Source organism: Cyrtonyx montezumae, unplaced genomic scaffold (genome assembly GCF_038088225.1).
Source record: "Cyrtonyx montezumae isolate F1298 unplaced genomic scaffold, pur_monq_1.0 scaffold_19, whole genome shotgun sequence".
Lineage (NCBI taxonomy): Eukaryota > Metazoa > Chordata > Aves > Galliformes > Odontophoridae > Cyrtonyx > Cyrtonyx montezumae.
The window spans coordinates 1,048,441-1,067,933 of record NW_027071925.1 but is presented as its reverse complement, the minus strand read 5'-3'; the positions used below and the strand labels follow the sequence as shown (position 1 = coordinate 1,067,933).

Genomic DNA, 19,493 nt, shown 5'->3' with positions numbered 1-19,493 from the left:
CCCCTGTGCCTCGGAGGCAGCTGCCAGTCCCAGCTCAATAGGGGCCTTCTTCTCCCCCAGCATCTGCCCGTTAGCTCCAAAGCCGCATTGTTTCTCCATTACACACACGATGCTGCAGATTAGCACCACAGCAGCCCCCCTCCCCTCCCCTGAACCATCTCGGGATGGGATGTGTGTCTGTGTGCGGTAGCAATCGATGAACCTCATCCTATTTGTAGCTGGATTTGGGGAATAGCTTGTGTCCGTGAAAACCGAGGGCTGAATCCAGGTATGCAGTGGGAGCCAGGACAGCCCTGACACTGCCCCAGCTCCACAGGACTGGGGCTGTCTTTGGGACAGGGACTAACAGCACTCTCTGTGCAACCCTGGCATTGCTTATCATCTTAGTGCTGGCTCTTGTCTAACATCTTCATCAATGAAGGGGTAGAATACAGCCTCAGCAAGTTTGCTGATGGTACAAAGCTGGAAGGAGCCATCCGGATGCTTTCCTGTGTAACGTGCTCTAGGGAACCTGCTTTAGGAGTGGATGGACTGGCGGGATCTCCAGGGGTCCCTTCCAGCTCCAGTTCAGTGATTCTGTGATTACTTTGGGCTGTCCCAGCCCTGCTTGAGGTATTTCTGTGGTGGAGGAAATACCTGGAGAAAAAAAAAAAAAAAAGCATTGGAGCCCTTGGACACCACTCAGGTGTAGGAGAACAGCAGAGCTGTGAGGCCCTGTGTGATCTGTGTGGGACAAAACCCCAATATTTGGTGTCAGAATAAGGATCTGAGAGAGTGCAGCAGGCACAGGGGCATTCCTGAGCAGGAGGCAGGGGCAGCCTGGAGTTGTGTGCTCAGGTACTGTACATCTTCACCCAGGTGGGAAAACAGGAACCAGTGAGGGTGTGGGAGATGTTCCAGCTGCTCCTTGGAGCTCACATCGAAAGATCAGACCCCGGACATCTGCAGGAGAATGGCTCACATCCCTTCCATGGGGAGTGGGCAGCTTTCCTATGGGGCCAGCACGGCTCAGTGGTCGTTCAGCGCACTCTGTGTTCTTTGTTACTTCGGGGCAGTCGAAGCCCATGCGAGAGCACCACCTCCTGGGCACGGCAAAATGCACGGAGCAGACAGCTAAAGGAAGAGCCGCTGCTGTTTTTTGAGGGGTCCATCTTGGTTAAATCAGCGTCCTGAGGGCTCGTCCCCATCCTGCCCTGCACCTGACGACGGTATGGAGTCGCCCAGAAGGTAAATACACCATTCTGAAGTCACAGAAAACAAACACGGGAAGAGATGGGAAAATCTGGAGCCACACAGGCTCCCTCAGGAGTCCCTGAGCTTGGACACCTTTTCCAGACATGGGATTTTATTCAAACGATAAATAAGAGTGGAACATCCCTAGGAAAGTCACTGAACTCCACTGAACGTCTTCTCAAACTGGGAACATCTCCCCAGGCTGAGGTCAAACAGGTTTACTTTTCCCCTCTTACCCTCACCCTCCTTCTCACCAGTGCCAGCTATTCGTGGTTTCCAAGCTGGGAGGAGGTGAAAGCAGAACGGGCTGAGCAGAAGGGCCTGTACAATCTCAGATCTGCAGGTGAGGAGCTGAATGTGAGCCACAAACCTTCCCGTAGTAAAAAGCTGAGTAGAACCTCCAGCATTAGCTTCCAAGAATAGATAAGGGCACCACAATCCCTCTTTCTGTCTTTGGCGATGGATCCTTTGAGAACATCTCCAACTGAAGGGTTCTTCTGGCTGATAGCTGAACTCCCTGTGTGCATCTGTCACAATCTGTCACATCTGTCACAGGGAGGGGACCTGGCAGACAGGTCTAGGTCAGGGATGCTCCTTGTTGATGTAGCCACTGACCCTGAGCAGATCAGGTCTCAGCTGTGAGCATGGGTGAGGAGATTCCATCTCCACATCTCACTTGGAAAAGGGATCTTGGACCTGGCTCTGTACCTGAACCTGATCTCACCTTTCAGGCACCATCAGACTCAATTCTGCCACTTAGGAAAGATGCATTCACGTATGGAATTGGGGCAAAGGCACCTGGAAAAGCCATGCATGGGAAAGGATGAAACTGATGACATCAATATCCCTTTGATTTTAGCATGGGCAGAGCTGCAGAGGGAGGCAGACTTGTTTGCTCAGTGCCTATGTATAGAGCAGTGAGCTCATAGTTTCCAACAATGGAGAGCATCCAGACTATGGGAAACAGGAATTTCCACCCCACCCAGTGCCAGCTGAGAGTTGAAGGTGGGGAGATGCTTGGTGCCCTTGACCTGCCCAGGTCACTTCTCCAACACTGGGGAGCTGGGGAAGCGATCAGCTTCAAGGAGAGGTTGCAGATGGGAACGTGTACCCAAAGGAGATGGTGGGACCTCAGCCATGGGTCAGTCAGAGAGTTCTCGACTTCAATTTCTGATCATGCCATAAAACTAGGGTGGTGAGAGGAGTAGATTTGGAGCAGAGGGGCAGCTCTTGGTCTCCTTATGGTGGGATTCCATGGCATGAGAGGTATGACAGGTATCCACATGAGTTGCTCCCTGCATTTTGGCAGCTGCCCCACAGTATGGGATGGCCTGGCAAGGTTGCACCCACTCTTTTTCTTCCAGAAACCAACCCCATGATGTAACCGCTGCACCCACGAGTGGTGATACTGCTGCCCACGCCTGCTAGGGCTCGAAACCACCACTGTTGCCTGTGCAGTGAGTGTGGGGACTCATCTGTTGAGTGTGGAGTGCCAGAGGTGTCTTAACGTTCTTGTCCACTCTTCTTGCCCCATAGATCCTGAAGATCCCCAGGCACCTTCTTGAAGCTGGAGGAGCACGGATCTAGGAATGGTTCTGCAGAGCAGCTCTGCACCCACATGAGATCCCCACTTAATTCCAGATTTCTTTTTACCTATGATGGACTGCAGGCCCCCCATGGGCCTCCAGGTTCCCTGGAGCCCCTTTGATCACCCTGAAGCCACCAGCTGGGCTAAGGATGCTGGAAGCATCCAGGATGGTGGCAGAAACCATACACTTGCAAACAACTTTTGAAAGGCTCTGGAGGTCGGGGAGGAATGGCAGTACCCTGAGACAAGGGGTAAGGCCACAGGGAGCCTTCTCTGTGTAGGATTCCAGCCCAGAAGCAGCCAAGTGGAGGTGTCCCATCTGCCCACAGTCTGCAGCAGATGGTGCTGGAACCCTGCGGGCAGGCAGGAGGTGACAGTGTCCAGAGCTGTGCTTTTCTGCGAGCTGTCTGGGTTGCCCACAGCCACACTGCTCTTTGGACTGACCATCCAGCAAGGTGGGGCTGGGCAACACAGAGGGGAGCAAGCATGGAGATGAGATCAGTGAGGGGATGGGGAGCAGTGATGTGTGGTTGTGCACAGAGCTGAATCTGTCCCTGGCACAAGACCCTGCTGTGTTTGGGGGCCAGCAGCCTGGGGTTTGACCCTAGGCACTCATTACACAGAGGCCAGCAGGCAGCACTGTGCCACCTATCCCTGCCCTCTGACGCCTGATGCCAGATCCACACCCATTCCCTGGCAGGGTTCAAGCTTTAAAACTCGAACGGGTTCCTCCGCATTCACACCCTGGGAGCTGCCCTGTTCCCTCTCCTGCCTTTACGCAACGTGCTCACATGAAACGTGCAGCCACCACCTTGCTGTTATATAGGCACCACACTCCCCAGCCCTGTGCTCAGTGCTGGGGACAGCAGCAGAGTGGATGGAGAAGACCCTGCCCTGGGGCCCTGCAGCAGGTAGGGGGGCTCTGGGGCAGGGGTGAAGGGTTCCTTTGGCTCTGTAGGGAACAGCAAATCACTAAACCAGAGCAGGAGTTGGGGCCCTCTTGTAAGGGATGGCACTTTGTATTGTTCGGCCATCCTAGTGCAGGGGATGGCTCCTGGGCTGCCGTGACCATGACTCCAAAAGCAGGAAGGGAATGCAAAATCTCTATTAACATCTGTGAGGATGTTCAAGGTGCACAGATGGCATGCGAAAAGGGATAGAGATAGTATGTGAAAACACAGCACGGTTTGGAGAACCTGCCTTCTTTATGGAACTCCAGCAGCTGATCCACTCTTGGAACTGAGCATCCCTCCTCCCTTTTCCTCTTTTTCCTTCTTCTCCTCCTTCTCCTTCTTCTCATTCTTCTTCTCCTTCTTCTCCTCTTGTCCTTACCCTTCTCCCTTTTCCCTTTTCCCTTCTCCCTTCTCTGAATGCTCCTTGCTCTGATAAGTGCTTCAGACCAAGCCCATGCAGGGCTCTGGATCCACGGTGTCCCCATTGTCCCTGCACCCCACTGTTCCCCAGGGCAGCACAGGGGACATGCCAGGCAGCAGGACAGTGCTGTGACTAACACGCACGTACTGTGCTCCAGCAGTGGCCCAGTCGTCAGGCTGGGACATCCCACACTAACCATTGCAACCAAGACTCCTATAACACCCCGTATCCCTGCTTACAGCTGGGAAGCAGCCGTGGTCTGCAGCACAGGGATGGCTGAGACCTCACCCAGCAAGGAGGGGGCCCCGGCTGAGTGCCCCGTCTGCTATGAGAAGTTCCACCCCCTGGAGCACACGCACCGCCAGCTCAGCTGCGGTCACGCCTTCTGCCACGACTGCCTGGTGAAGTGCCTGCTCTCTGCCAAGCTGGACGGCCACATCCAGAGCAGCATCATCTGCCCCATCTGCCGCTACGTCACCTTCCTCAGCAAGAAGAAGGCACTGTGGCCAACCAACCCGCGGACGCTGGAAGTGCCCCTGTCACCATCTTCTTTATCCCAGCTGACCAAACTGGAGGGCAGCAACACCCTGGTGGTGCCCAGCCACTTCGTGATGCCGGTGCAGAGCTTGGAGCGGTGCGGTCCCGCAGGAGCACAGGGAGAGTTGTCACGCAGAGCCCACATCTTCATCATCAGCAGGCATGGGATGCCACTGGTGGACACAGACTGTTCCTCCCTGGGGAGAGAAAGCCAGGTGGACACACGGAGCACCGTGTCCACCAGCTCGGCCTTGGGGCTGCAGTGCTGCCAGTCGCCCATCGCGCTGGCCGTGCTGCTCATCCTCACTGTGGCTCTGCTAGCAGCTGTGCTCCCTTGGCTGCTGCTGGTCAAGAGGGACTCATAGTGGGGACAGCAGTGACTGCAATGATTGGAAGACTGGCACCGATGCTGTGGCTGGCAACTTCCTGGAGAAAGCCCAGATGCAGCTCCAGGGGAAGTTTTTCCATCTGGCCAGGAGTTTGGGATGATCCTGAAGACCTCTGGGTGCTCACATGCTAGAGATTTTACCTCATGTGGTTGAAATGTGGATGCTCGAGTGCTCCTTTCTATATTTTAGTGGTGTGGTAGGGCTGGAAGCACCTAGCTCACAACCCTGCCCTCACTCAGCCCTGCTCTCAGGTCTCATGGAGGTACCCATGCTCACAGTGTCACTGTGTCCCTCCTGCCCAGGGCACCCAGGGACATGCAGAGGGCAGGGAGTGAAGGCATAGCTCTGGGCTGCATTGGGGTGGCTCCAGGAATTCCATCCTGACCCCATGCCAGCGGGTGGTGTGGGCATCTGAGAGATGTGCATGAGATTTGGGACCCCCCCATGCCCACTCCAAAGGAAGTCACAGTGACTGTGGTCCTCAGGAATGCACCTTGAGGACCTTGGTGCTTTCACAGATCCCCGACACGTGGGGAGGGAGCAAGATGTCCCTTGCCATCTCTGGCAGGAGGGTGGCATGTACCTTCCAAAGTGATAATCCCACTTTGCTGGGCATCAGGGGGCTGCAGTGCTTTGGGATCACCCAGGATATTTCAAGAGGACAAATAAAAACTGCCCAGTGTTAGAAATGCTGCTCAGCAGGAAAATCCCACGGCAGCCCCATGGCCCATCTCTGAGCAAAAGCAGGGCATCGCTCATCCACCCCGGGCCTGTTTCCCTCCCTGTGTGCTGAGTGCAATGACACTGACCCCTGTGCTGGGAGACTGCTCGGGGAAAAGTGCCTGAGACACTGCACTGGAATGGAAATTATATTTCATAAGAAATAATTGCCTGACAATGATGCGTCCCTGCCTCCTCGTTTAATAATTGCCCTCGTTATTAGTCTGGGTGTCGGGGAGGTACTGGAGGGTGCCAGGGAGCCATCCCCTGCCATAGGGCTGCTGAGGGGCAGGCAGGGTTGGGGGAACCTACTTTTGACTGCTGCTGCTGGAGGTTGGGAGCCACTTGGCAAGGGGACAGCAAAGGGCTTCATCAGCAGCTCCAGGCTGAGAGAGAGGACATCTTGGGGGTGGGAGCTGGGAAGAGGAGACCAAGTCTAGGGGTGCTATCAGCAGGGAGAGGCAATGCCACGGATATTGGGTGGGGCCTGGGAGCATCACCTCTTTGCGAGGTGGAGGGTTTGCCACAGGGTGGCACTGCTTGGCTGGAGCTGGATGCTGGGACTGGCAAGGGGACAGAACCGGGCTTGGGTGGTGGCACCCTGGTTCCACAAGAGGAAAAGTTACAGAACCCCCCCCCGGGAAGTCTGGCTGTAAGCAGCTATCAACAAGCTGCACCCACACTTGCCTGTAGCTCAGGGCCAGATGATGTTCCCATCCCCACATCCTCACCAGAGCCACCCACCTACTCTGGATTCTGTGTTCATCTGGGATAGACATTTCCAGCCCTTCCTGTGCTGATGGAGAAGTTGCCAGCATCCTATTTTCTTGCTATTAATGTCATTAAGGAGCCAGCCCTTCCTGTGCCCTCCCCTGCTGCTGGCTCCTGCAGAGGAGGTTTGCAGCTCCAGCAAAGCCATGCCCTCAGGTGCTGTGCAGCTTCCTCCAGCAGGATCAGGGCCAGGGGCATTGCAGGGTGCTGAGGCCACTTCCAGCTCAGTGCTGAGTACCTCAGTTCTTTGCTTCATCATGGTGACCAAAACAGTTAGGCCTGCAGCTCAGAGACATGCATCAGATGTTGTGTTCTCTGCGGATGTCCCACATCATCTGTAGTGGGGACACACATGCTGCCCTGTTTGGTCCTCAGCGTGTCCTTCTGATGTCACCATCGGTCTGTGGACACAGTCAGTCATCCGCGGCCACAGTCTCTGCACATCATCTCATGGAGTTATTGTCAGCTGCAGGCTCCTGGCTCGCAACTGTGCTTGCAGTCCAGGCTGGGAGCTGCTGGGACTCCTGGAGATGCCCTGGCTGCCCTGGCACCATCCCAAACCCTTCACCTTTACTTTCACCATCGCAGGGAAAGGTTGGACGTCTCATCCCTTATCTTCTGGTGACACTGGAGACCTGTCCCCCTGCCACAGGGACGAGCCCAGAGGCTGGGCTTTTTTTTTATAGGCAACCACAAGCTGCCCAAGGCGGGAGCCCATTAGGGCAATTACTTTCTGAGTGTGCTGAGGATGAGGCTAATGGCTTTCCTGCAGATAAGGATGACCAGCGTGCATGTACACAGAATTAAAGGTCAGCTAATGGCCTTAGGGAAGCAAAAGGGCCAGAGATCCTCCAGGTAGTTCTGGAGGTAGAGACATATGCCTGGTGGACCAGGGGCTCTGCAGAGCCATGAGATGAGAATGAAGGACTTAAACAATGGGGCAAAATGCTGGGAGCCCTGATGTCACCTGGGCTGGGACTGCTTTGCAAAGATGTGGCAAGAAAAAAAGACCCATTTGGGCAGGGAGGGGGGAAAGTGTTGCCCTGACAGTGTGTTTACATTTGCAAGTATGTTGGTGTGTCTTGAAGTCCAGCAGGCAGCTGCCTGGGTGAAAGGTGAGCCCGGATGTGTTTGATGCATCAGTGTATGTTTCTCTATGCGTGCTTTCATGCACGTGTGTTTTATTTCCAGCGGCTGCCAATATATGTGTGTGCCACAGCTAGAAGTTTCCAAAGAGATATTTGAACTAAAGCGGGTGACTCACCAGTCTTGGGGGTGGGGAGCTGGTCATCCCTAGTGAGGGAGCTGGGGTACTGTGCCAGCTCAGCTCTTTTATAAACACTTGGAGAAATTTCCAGCCAGGTCTGGGGAACCTGCTACGGGAGGACTCAGGCTCAGTGGTTGTTTGCCCATGCAGATGCTTCTGAAGATGCTACTGAGGATGCTCCTTCTCTCTGAAGAAAGAGGGAGTACAGATCCTTTCCAACAATGTGCCCATGCCATCCTGTGAGAGAACCATTCAGCACTTCTCTAACTGCTATAGGACCAGCAGAGCCACAAAGTTTAATACTGTCTTTGTAGGAGAAAGAACCAAAGCCACCCCAGGTTTGATCCATTGCTCCCAAGTAGGTATGAGTATTCAGTGGGCAGAGAATGGTTGGGTGGTGAGTGCAAGGGGATGGATGGGTGTTAAATGGACAGAAGGTGCTTCAGTTTGAGAACAGGGCACTACATGGAGGTGTGAGGATAAAAGGCTGTGGGGGATGAATGGGCAAACGGAATGTTTTCATTTCTCCCTGTTGGATGGATAATAGAGAAGCTGGGCACGGGAATGTTACACAGGACCCTGTAAGATCACCTAAGCCTTGCCATGACACTGTCATCCTCGTGAACCCCCTTTGTAGTTAGACAGCACCTTGAGCTGTGCACACACCAGGACTGTGCTTCCAGCCCTGCCCAGCTGTGTGGGATGTCCATGTGGAAAGGAATGGGTGAAAATCCCAGGAAGCCCTGGCCAGTGCTGTAAAGGGACAACCAGGACAGCCAGCAGGCTGGCAGGCACTCCTGGTGCATTTAAGATGTTCTCCTGCACAGTGCCCAAACACTGACTTTGATATTGACTCCTGGCTCATCTTCCACTGATAACTCCATCCATCACCCGTGGCATGGTGACTTTGCAGGTGGAGGTGTTGTGCAGGCAGTCAGCTCAGCATGATGTGGCTGGTCTACCAGAGTGCTGCTGCTTCCAGTGCCCCTCCATGTCAAATTCTTCCCTTTCTCCATTTAGAATTGCTGGCATGGCAACCCTCCATTGGTATGTGATTTCCCAAGCTGGAGAACACAGCTGCCCTTCCTACATTAGTATTACTTTTGCCTGGTGGCAGCAGGTCTATGAACTCTGGGTAATGGCTGCATAATGCATCATTAGCGGGAGAAGGTGGCACTTTTATGACTCGGAGATGGGAGAGGTGGGAATTGTGCAGGGCCCAGGAGTGCTTACTGGCCAGACACGCCAGCAGGCTCCATTAGGATCCAGCCTCTGAGAGCCCCAGCTCCATCAGCTGAAATCTCAGCATGAATAATTAAGAAGACTCCTCTGAGCTCCCTCCCCTCCCTGCACCCAGCCCACGAAGGATGGGGGGGAACTGGCCTGGGTTGTCCAGTTGATGTAGGGAATAGGCATGGTGACAGAGACCCAGCTGGATGTCCTCATGCCTGTGTCTCTTCGTCCAAGATCTTTCTAGCTCCATCTCCAACACATGGCAGCTGCTTTTCAACACTGTCCACCTGTGTGGACATATGGGGCACTGCCCCAGGCAGAACTCCCCTTCTGGAGCTTTGCAAAGAGTGGGGTTTTCCAGAGCTGGAATTGAACTGGGGGTTGGGGGTGCATGAAGGGCTCAGCCTGTGTCCCTCTGGCACCTGGATGCCCACAGTGGGACCAGATGCCCCTGCCCTGGTCTGGTTGCTTCTCCCACGATGGTCACACATGGCCATTTTTTCATCATAACAAAAAGAACTCAAAATCTTGAACAGCTTTAGAAACTCTGTTCCTTGTCCTGGGAGTGACTTCTCTGACACTTGGTGCTGCACATGGTCACTGTGATGGACAGATCTTGGCACAGGTGTGTAGAAGCTCTTACAGGTCCTCAGGGCAGCTGGGCTGATACCACACAGGGGTGTCTGAGTGTATGCATGATGATATTTAGAAAGCCACAAGCCCCAGGAAGCACAGGGATGCCAGCATCACACAAGGGCTGCAGTCACCAGGAGATGCTCTTTGTCTTCTTGTCCAGCCCCTGAGAAGATCCTCTGGCTGCTGGTCACAGCCACTTCTCACCCCTCTCACTAATGACTGTGGGGCTTTGCAGTGAGCATCAATTAGCTTCTGGCTAGCACTCCTGCATCCATTTGAAACCCAACCAGGGCTCAGGCAAGCATTAATGGATCTATAGTCGTTAGTGGAGGCTGGGAAGTGAAGCAGGGCTGGTAGAGGTAGCAAGAGGATGGATGACTTTCACCAATAGAACACTGCAAAACCACCGGACTGAAGCTGCCACGAGGGCACTGGTGGAGTCTTAGGATTTGGGGAAGAGCTCTCATACCCATGGCTAGCGTGGTGCAGAAACCTGTATTTCTGTGGCTTTCAAAAAGTGTTAAACTTTGATCATCTTGACATCTGGGGGTTGGAGGTGCCTCCTGGGATCCCTGCAGATATTGCATGTCAGAGGAGGGCTCAAGACCAGAGCCTAACCCTAACCTCGATGCAGGTCAGAAATGTCAGCCTTGTTGTGGTTGGTCAGGACTATTTCCAGTCAATTTTGGAAATCCTCCAAGGACAGAGATTCCCTCAACTCCCTGCAGTCCTGTTATGGACTATGAACACTCCTGATGTGATTTAAAAAAACAAAAACAAAAAAAAAACCACCAACAAACTTATATCCCACTGGATTTTTCCTCAGGGTATCTCAAGCCCATTGCCTCGTCTTTTATGTTGCACACCTCCAGAAGGGGCTGGTCTCCACTTTCTCCCCATTAGCAAGTCCTGTTGCATCTCCAAAACCAGGTTATTTTTGGCTGCCTTCTGCTCTCCAGAGAAAGCCAGATCAAACACTGAAGACCTGAGCTGCCCCAATGGCTCTGCAACTCAGCATTCCCACATCAGCCCAACCACATCAGTGGTGTCCCCATGGCCAAGCTCCCAGTCTGGACCAGTGCAGCTGTTAGGGCTGGTGAGGGTTAAATCCCAGTCGAAGCCCAGCTCAGAGTGCTGTCAGTGCTGGGAGCAGCTGGAGGTGCAGCTGTGGCTCTGTAGGGTCAACTGCGGGACCAGTGCAGCTGTGAGGGGAGAGGCAGAGCTAGTGCAGAAGGGCTTGTGCAGTGTGGGGCAGCTCAAAGTCCTGCAGGGCGTGCAAACCCAGTCCTGGAGGGACAGCTCCTCCAGGGTGTGCAAACACAGCAAGGTGCAGTGTGAGTCCCAGTGTGCAGGACAGCTTGCGTGCCGTGCCTCGGGTTTCCTGCCAGGCTGAAGAGTGCAGGACTCCACAAGGCTGGCTCTGCCCATGGGTCAAGTGCAAATTTAATCACATTCCTGGCTTCTTGCTTGATCAGCCAGGGATGGATGTCTGGTTTCAGGCTGGCGGGGTGCCCTGAGGAGGTTGGCTCCTGCCCAGGGCAGAAGGCAGTCAGTGGCAGAGATGGTGCCGTTGCTCCCAGTGTTACTGTCCTGGGGATTTGGCCCCGTATCCCCTGACAACTGCTGTTTCTGAAATGTTCTGTCCACAGAATTTGTGAGTATTTATAGGAATCATAGAAGTCCTCTTAAACTGAGTTCATTTGGATTAATGACCTCCTGAGTACCCACTGCCACCACCGGATGCAAGTGCCAAAAGGCCAACAGTGGCTAATTTTTAGTTTTATTTTTTCAAAAAACAAAAAGCCAGGAAGACTTGCACACGAGGAGGTCCCCCCACGTTTCAGAGAAGGGTTACTGCTACTGCTGTTTGCCATTGATGTCCTACCCCTACGAATTATCCCACGTGTCCTACCATGTTTTCCATCAGCCATTCTCCTGTATGTAATAGCCACACGTGGACAGTTACCACAGCCATAAATCCCCCTTCCCCCACCATCCACTGCCAGTAAACAATGACTTTGAAAGAGAGAGCAGCAACTTCAACAGAGGAAAAAGAACCAACACAACGAAATAAAACCAGAAAGGTGACAGCAAAACATTTCTTCCAGAACAGATTGCTGCACAACAGCCTCACATGAAGCCCACTCTGCTTCACCACCCCAGGACACTGCTCAGTGGGTCTGATGGCATCCTTTGGTACAATAAATCCTTGTTCTGTGTTCTGGGGCACTGGCAGGTGGTTCCAGCTAGGTTTCTAATGTGAGTTATCTTGTTATTTTGAAGCTGTGGTGGCCAGGTAGATGCAAGGCCACCAATCTTCATGCTGCTTTCCAGGCAGGCTCTACCCCAGCTCTACTCTCCTTCTGCAGATCTTGTTCTCTGCATGTTGCCCTTGAACCTCTTAACTCAGCATAAAACAGCTGATGGAGGTGGACAAAATGCAAGCTGTGCCCAAAAGACATGTTCATCACCCATGGGGAAGTCTAGGAAGGTCTTTCTGAAATGGTGGGAATCCATCCTGTATTGGGTCAGTACAGCTGCATGCAGCCAAGTCCTGATGCCAGTGCCATCCTTCCCACCAGCATCCAGAGAGAAGGAGCAATGGCAGCACCCACCTTCATTTCTGAGACAGAAGCAGCAGGATGGGAAATCACAATGCAGTGAAGCTGGGTAAAGTTTTAAATGACTGGAAACTGATGTCTGCAATGGAAAGTGCAGAGCAACCTATTTGAAGGGTGTTGGATGTGGTTCCAGCCCACACGTCCTTGTGGTAAGCTGAACACGGTGTTGGGAATGTGGAAGGAGGAAGACATGGATCTCTTCATCCCCTCCCACCTGAGATTTGTACTTGGAGTTGGCAGGGAGGTTTGTTTCCACACTGAGCCTTCTGTTTGACAGCTGAAACAGTAAATCCTTTTCTATCTGTCCGCAGCTTTAGCAGTTCTTTGAACGTAGTCCTTCTGAATACCTTAGTAAGTGCCATTGGGAAGTGCCTGACATTAGGAAGTGCCTCAGTGAGACCAGGTAAAATGTACCCCAGACCTCCATCCAGCCACCAGCTGGCTTTTTTTAGGAAAACCCCTGTCCTCCTCCATTTTTTTTCTCTCCCTCTCCCATGGAGTGCATCAAGGTACAGGTGAGGTCCCCAGGCTGCATATCCCACTGGATCTGCATGCTGTGAGCCCTGCTCAACCTCTTCACACCCTCAGTGGGGCTGTTGCTTGGATCCTGCCAATACTCACCGGGACACTTTGCAGTGGTTCTGCTGCTGCCAGGCAGCTCCTGCTGGGCTCTCTGAGATCATGGCAGTGGGTAGGAGGGTGCTCAGGGAGGGCACATATGTACTGTTCAAGGGGTGCCCTGCAGTATTCGTGCCCAGGGTGGTAGTGATGCACTCAGCAGATCAATACAATGCATCTTGCTCTGTATCTTTGATGGCAGGCTTGCAACAGAAGACATTTAGTTGAAGAGGGGCATGATGGAGTCCTTGTTTGGTGCTATTCCTCTTCGTCTGCTTGCTCTCTACATTCACAATCTGGTCCTCTTCGGTCCCTTATAAACAGACAATGGACAGAGACATGAATACTTTAACAAATCCTGTTGATGTCTAAGAAACTCAAGATCTTCCCAATAAGAACAACTAAAATCAAAACTCTGGGACTCAAGGGGTCATTGATCCCTGGGTCAGATGCAGAAGCACCAGCAGAGGTGACAAAGAGGTTGTCCCCAGGCTCACAAGCACACCCACTCCACCTTGAGCTGGGCACTGTGAGACTCAGGATCAGCTTGGTAGAGGAACAAGTAGAGCTGTCACAGAAGGACTTCTCCTCCTTGAAGATCTAGCCATACCACCAAAACCTTGACATGGTCAGAGTTGATGTCCCCCCCAGTGCCACCAAGGTGCAGAGGAAGGGATCGAAGGCTACTGAGAGCCATGGAAGATGACACCTGGGATGCACTTCTGCAGCATTGTGGAGTTAAAGCATCAGGCAGAGAGAGCTCCAGAGTGCTCTTTGTGTCACCACATCAGGAGTAGGGTCAGGCAGTGACAGGGACCTTGCACCCAATCCCCTCTGGGTTTTGTCTTCGAGACGTGCCCAGGCGTGCACCCAACAAGAGACAGACATTGAATGGTGACAAAGCCCTTGGCCGGGTTTTGTGGGCTGGACTGAACAGGCTGGGCACAAAAAACCAAACCCCAGTGCAAATAAAGGAGGGTGTTGTTAACTGCTGCCCTTCCTCATGTGTTGCTGCAGTATCCAACTAATGCCTTTTACAGGCTCTTATCTGGAGGTGCATCAAGGAAATTCTTGAAGGAGGTAGTCTGAAGGGCACATGGGCAAAAAAGCACCCGGAAACCTGATGGTGGGGGGCAAAGCTGAGGGGCTGAAAGGGGGCACCCCGCCAGGGGCAGGGCGATAGGACTCCATGGCACAGGTTGTGTTTGGCAGTCACCGCTCTCAGGATGAGAAATGACAAAAAGTTAGTAAGTAAAGAGAAAACTTTCCTCACTAATTGTGAAAGGCTTTATCAAAAAGTCACACAAGGAAGTATGTCCTGAATGGCTGGTGGTTGGAGATCCCATCAGTGGCATACCTCCTCCTGTGCTACATTCATAGGGCTGGTGAGATGGCAGAGCTGAGAAGTGAGCCTGGTCCCAGCCCTGGCACTCCAACACGTGCCCATGGGGACATCGGCCTTGTCTCTGCCGTCTCCTTATCTCCCGTGTTGCTATAAAACCATTAGGTTATTGGGGTGAGGGTTGTCCCTGGGGCATCCTGCTGTCATCATCACTCTGGTTGTGTGGCACACAGCTCTGAGCTGCCACTAATTAACTGGAGCAAATGGGCTCCAGCTGCCACACCAGCAAGCTGATGGAGAGGAACATCCTCTTGGGACACAGGGAATCCCAAAACCACAGCGTGGCTTGGTTGGAAGGGACCTTAGTCACCACCCAGCCCCATCCCCTGCCATGGACTGGTGGCCCCTCACCAAATCAGGTTGCCCTGAGCTCACCCATGGCCTTGGGTACCTCCAAGGCACCACCCAATCTCTGTGCCTGCTGGGCCAAGTCACCTGGCACAGCCTGGGCCAGACTGAGATTAAGGGAGCATAATCTCAGAGCTGGTTTTCCAGTGTGGTACTTTGGACCCAGTTTCTGTGTGCTCAGTGTTTGTCACTGGGTATGTGTTGTTCCCAGTGACACATCCTTTATTTGGCTTTTTGCAGTTCCCTGTTGACTTGCTGGAAATAAACTCCCCATTGGAAAAGCCTCCCCAGCCTTGGCAGCCCTGAGGTGTGTCATGTGCATGGAGCAGAGCTCAGCTCCAGAGGACATCAAGTTTGGCTCCTTGCATCCCTGTTTGCTGCAGCCACCAGAGGTCTTAGTGCTAAGCGACAGCCCAGCTCTGAGTTGTTCCTACTGACACTCTGTCTGCCCAGGCTGCAGTTATCATCCCCTGTCCCTCTGCCACCAGGAGCTGTTGCAAGGCTGCAGTGGCCCTCCCCAGTTCTCAGCATCATCTGTTAGGGAGATCAGAGTAGGTGCAAAGCCCACTTCCAGATTCCATCCAAACCCCCTCCCCAGCCTCACTTGCCCGGGCTGATCTCATCCAACCCATGTCACTGTCCATCATGAATCCACCCCAGAGCATTTGTAAATCTGATGTTCTTCCTGCAGCATGGCTACCTCCAGCAGGTTCAGTTCCCCAGCACCAGTAAAGCTGTGTGCTATGCCCGTGGTACCTTTCTCTGGTGTCCATGTGGGCAGGTGATGCTCGACTGCAGTCTTTGTGGACGCCCTTCACCAATGGAACGATGCTTTGCATTCTCCCAGCTGGTGAGGTTGCTCCTCCAAGCGTAAGTTTCCATTTTGGCACTGAGGGTCAGATAAAACCTAGCTCCCTATAGGGGACCTCGATGTTGAACGTGTACCAGAAGGTCCAGAAGAGAAGGCTGAAGGCGAGCAGCAACGCTCCCAAGTAAACGAAGAAGTCCCAGTAGCTGAGAGGAGCGAGCAGCCCCAGGAGGAGGAGGAGCAGCCCCAGCACGTCGCACAGCAGGGCCAGCAGCAGCACCACGACGCAGTGTCCTGCCAACCCACGCAGGGCCATGCTGCAGCCCCAGCGCCAGCATCCCTCCCCGCCGCCGTGGCAGGAGGAAGTACAAATGTCACAACACACCTTGCAGAACAATCGGGAGGCAGCACGACACTGCTTTTAACCGTTTCATGGCCGCGCTGTCGCTGCCTCTGCTTCTTCCACAGCAGGACACGGGACTTCCCTCTCTCTGTTAGGAAACTGAGATACGGGGCTTTTTCCAGAGTGACAAAATGCACCTCCCTTGCAACCCCTCCCAAAAGCAGGTCTTGCTGGAAAGCCAGAAATCACACAGCCTGTGCCATCGCCCATCCCCAGAATGGGAACTGTCAGGTCAGTGGTGAATCACTGCAGAAGGTGAGACTTCCCAGGGCTTGTCTGTGAGCAGCTTGGTGGGATGCTGGGCTGATGCCTTCTGCTCTGCAGTTGCCGTGTGATGCTGGGGGCATCCTCCCTCCCTGATCTGCAAATGATGACAAAAAGTACAGTCTGGGGGTGATGGAGGCCCCTGGGAGCCCTTGGCTGGGGATGGCCTCTGTGGGCTGACAACCACCTGCCGTGGTCACTGCATGCTGAGCTGCACTACCTCGGGGCAAATGCGAGGCTGGCACTGGGGAGGGTGGCACTGGGCAAGGGTGTTGGCTGGAGTTGGGCACTACACATCACTCCAGTGTTTGCTGCACACCCCAGTGTGCATCACAGAGCACGTCCCCATCAACCTCTCCTCCATTCCCCAGGCTGTAATGGTTACACCACGCTAACAACTGTGTCAGCTGCTCCATCCCGAAAGCACTGCTCTGTAGGCAGAAAATATCTTCCTCCCCCATCTCAGAACAATGAAAGCTTTTGAATACGCAAATGAATAACTGATCTCTTATTTATGCTTTCAGCTCTTCCAAGGCCTCGGAGTGGAGCTGCTCTTTGGCAGCCCAGGACTTGTCAGCAGTGGGCTGGGGTACAGCTGCTCACAGCTGGCCACCCCTTTCAGGAATCCCTGTTCTGTGGTCTTCCTTCAGTGGACTACAGTGATGGTGGAGATAGACAGAGAAGGTTTGCTGCTCTGTGCTCCTTTGTTCCCCTGCTTTTAGATGAAGTTGCTGGAGGATTAGTGCTGGTGATACTGGAGATGCCCTAATCACAGTTTTACTGATGAAACTGAGCCTTGTTACTTTCTGAAGATTGGGATTTTTGCTGTCTTCCTTCCTTTCCCACAGATACATTCCCATCTCATTTTCCTATTTATCAATCTATTCATTTATATTCTTCCAAGGTCTTTTTCTTCTGTTCCCTTTCCATATTCCATTAAGCAGTTTCCACCGTCTTCAGGAAACCCCTGTTAATGCACCAAGACCTTTCTGCTCCATCTAGCCTGACTCTCTCCAGTGTCTGATGCCCACAGACATCATCCTCATGGGACACCAGCATCGTATCCTCCAAAGCAAACAGCTCAGGTGTAGGTGGGACTAATGCAGGGAGCTGGAGTCAGCTCTGGCCTGTCCAGCCCCACAGTGCAGAAGGCTGTGCCACCTCGATCCCATCAGGCCAGACCGAGAGATTTTTGGGCTGTGTTCCTTGCTTAGGGCATGGAAATGAGAGCAAGAAACCAAGCTGGCATTGGCAGCTCTGTTTTCCCCCAGGTTTGATGTTGGATTGCACTTTGGGGGATGCCAGCAGCCCAGCTCGGGTTTACTCTGTGGGAAGTGTTCTTGTCTGGGTGCAGCTCTGTGGTGCTGAGCTACACCAAGCAGCACGTGAGAGCAGTGATTTGCCTGTGATAGCACTCACGGAAATGTGACACACTCAATAAAATCACTCCCCCAGGCTGGGAAGGGACCCAGAGGTTTCCCGAAGTTCATTCACCTCCAATTATCAGCTCAGAAAACTGCAGACAGCTGCATTTCATTCCCCGAGATACTGAAAAACAAATAAATGAAATCAAGCAGAGAGCACTGCCTACCTCTTCTGTCTTTTTCTAGCCCAGTTCTGCTGCAGCTGAAAGGACGATGTTAGCGGAGCTGCCCCCAAACAGGTTTGCAGAACTATGCAGCAAGAGAGAACCAGTTCTCCAAAGGGAGCAATGAGCATGCATCCCCCACTTACACATTAGCTGGGCGCAGCTGGAACACGAGCAGGTGAATGGAGGCACTCTGACAAAATCTTGGTCTAGCAGGTGTCAGTCAATATTTATTTAACTGCGGTGTCGGGAGACAAATCCTTAAAACATGGGCACAGAGAGGCTGCTTATCCCAAAGGCAAGGCCCTGTGGCGGGTTCAGCAGGAGAGAGCTGGCTCAGACCTGAACCCACACTGAGAGCAGCTGCAGACCCAAGCTCTCGTGTCTCACCCCACTTCCCACTTCTACCAGCCTCAGGGGGCTGACCCTGGCTTTTCTGTCTGCATCCAGCAGGGACTTTCTGAGTCGTCTTCACCTCTGCAAACATTTGTTCTTCCCATACCTGTGCTCAGCTTTATAGCAAAGGAAATGAAAGCACCTTCTAATAAAATAATTCCTTCCACTAAGAAGGCAGGTACTGACTGGGCTGGAGCCAAACCCAGACAAAACCTCCGAGGTCTTTGCCCAGCATCAGTGACACTGGCTAATTCTGCACAGGAGGTGAGAGGAGAAGAGCAGAAGAGGGGAAAAGCTTTGTAGCACGAACCAGGTTGCTTTCCAAGGGCAGGGAGAACACAAACTGCTCCACAGGACACAAAAGCACGCACCCACAGCTCTGGCTCACGCTGACTGAGTCTCTTGATCACAGTTTCTTCAGGAAACAGTCATCTCCCAGTGAAGTCCTTGTGAACAGCATCATCCCAGTGACAGGACCAATTTGCACTGCACACATAAGTGCAGATCTCCCCCAGCCTCCAGGTAGCAATCAGGCGTTGATCTCTCATACAGCAAAGTGGAGTGCTCCCATTCTGCTGCTGGACTTCTGTCTCCACCTTCAGCTTCAACCTGCTAATCCAGCTCTCCCTTCAATTACTATTTCTCCCTTTACCCATCTGAGCCCTACAGCTCAGACAACCAGACCCAAGCTCTGCTGACCTATTAGGGCTCTATTGCCCTAATCCTCATCTGTGCAGGCTCCATCCCCTGCTGCCTCCTTCCTGAGCCACCTGCACACCCCTTCAGACCTGAGGAGCCCCTGGGCAGACCCCAGCGCAGAGCCCCAGCCCAACCATGGCTCCAGCCCTCCTGCTCTGTGTTCTGTCACACCCAAGGGATGGTCAGCTCCCCTCCTGATGCACGAAGCACCAGCACACCAAGGTAAAACCTTTGGGATATTTCTGCTTTAATTAAGTCAAATGTTGTTATAAATAACCAGCATGGAATTCAGTTACATTTCTGCTCTCAGTGACTTCTTGGCCACTGACACTTCACCATCTATCTCCTTGGTTGCAAAATGTGCAGAACAGGACCCCGCCTTGTGTCCCCATCCCTTGTGCTGCTCTGTGATTTCTTCCTTGCCAGCCCTGCTGCTCACCTGCTTTTCTGGCTGCAGCTCATCCTTGGGCAGGAGCTTGGGGTGAGCCTGTGCCCATCGTAGCCAAATCAATAGAGAACCTGCCTGGTGCAGAGCCAGCACCAAAAATAACAGCAGAGCACTGCTCAGAGGGATGAATGGCTGAGGACCAGGAGGAGG

The 19,493-nt window shown here is 53.2% G+C and overlaps 1 protein-coding gene across 1 annotated transcript; it reads left to right on the top strand.

The window, feature by feature from the left end:
* The first annotated feature begins 3,620 nt into the window (after nucleotides 1-3,620).
* Nucleotides 3,621-6,011, top strand: RNF222 (ring finger protein 222). Its single transcript, XM_065735129.1, has 2 exons — nucleotides 3,621-3,732; nucleotides 4,437-6,011. Exon 2 carries the CDS (start codon nucleotides 4,468-4,470, stop codon nucleotides 5,095-5,097), a length of 630 nt encoding a protein of 209 aa, XP_065591201.1. The 5' UTR covers nucleotides 3,621-3,732; nucleotides 4,437-4,467; the 3' UTR covers nucleotides 5,098-6,011.
* The last annotated feature ends 13,482 nt before the right edge of the window (nucleotides 6,012-19,493 follow it).

Coding starts and splice junctions, on each gene's coding strand:
- RNF222 (XM_065735129.1), top strand. CDS start 4,468: ATGGCTGAGACCTCACCCAGCAAGGAGGGGGCCCCGGCTGAGTGCCCC.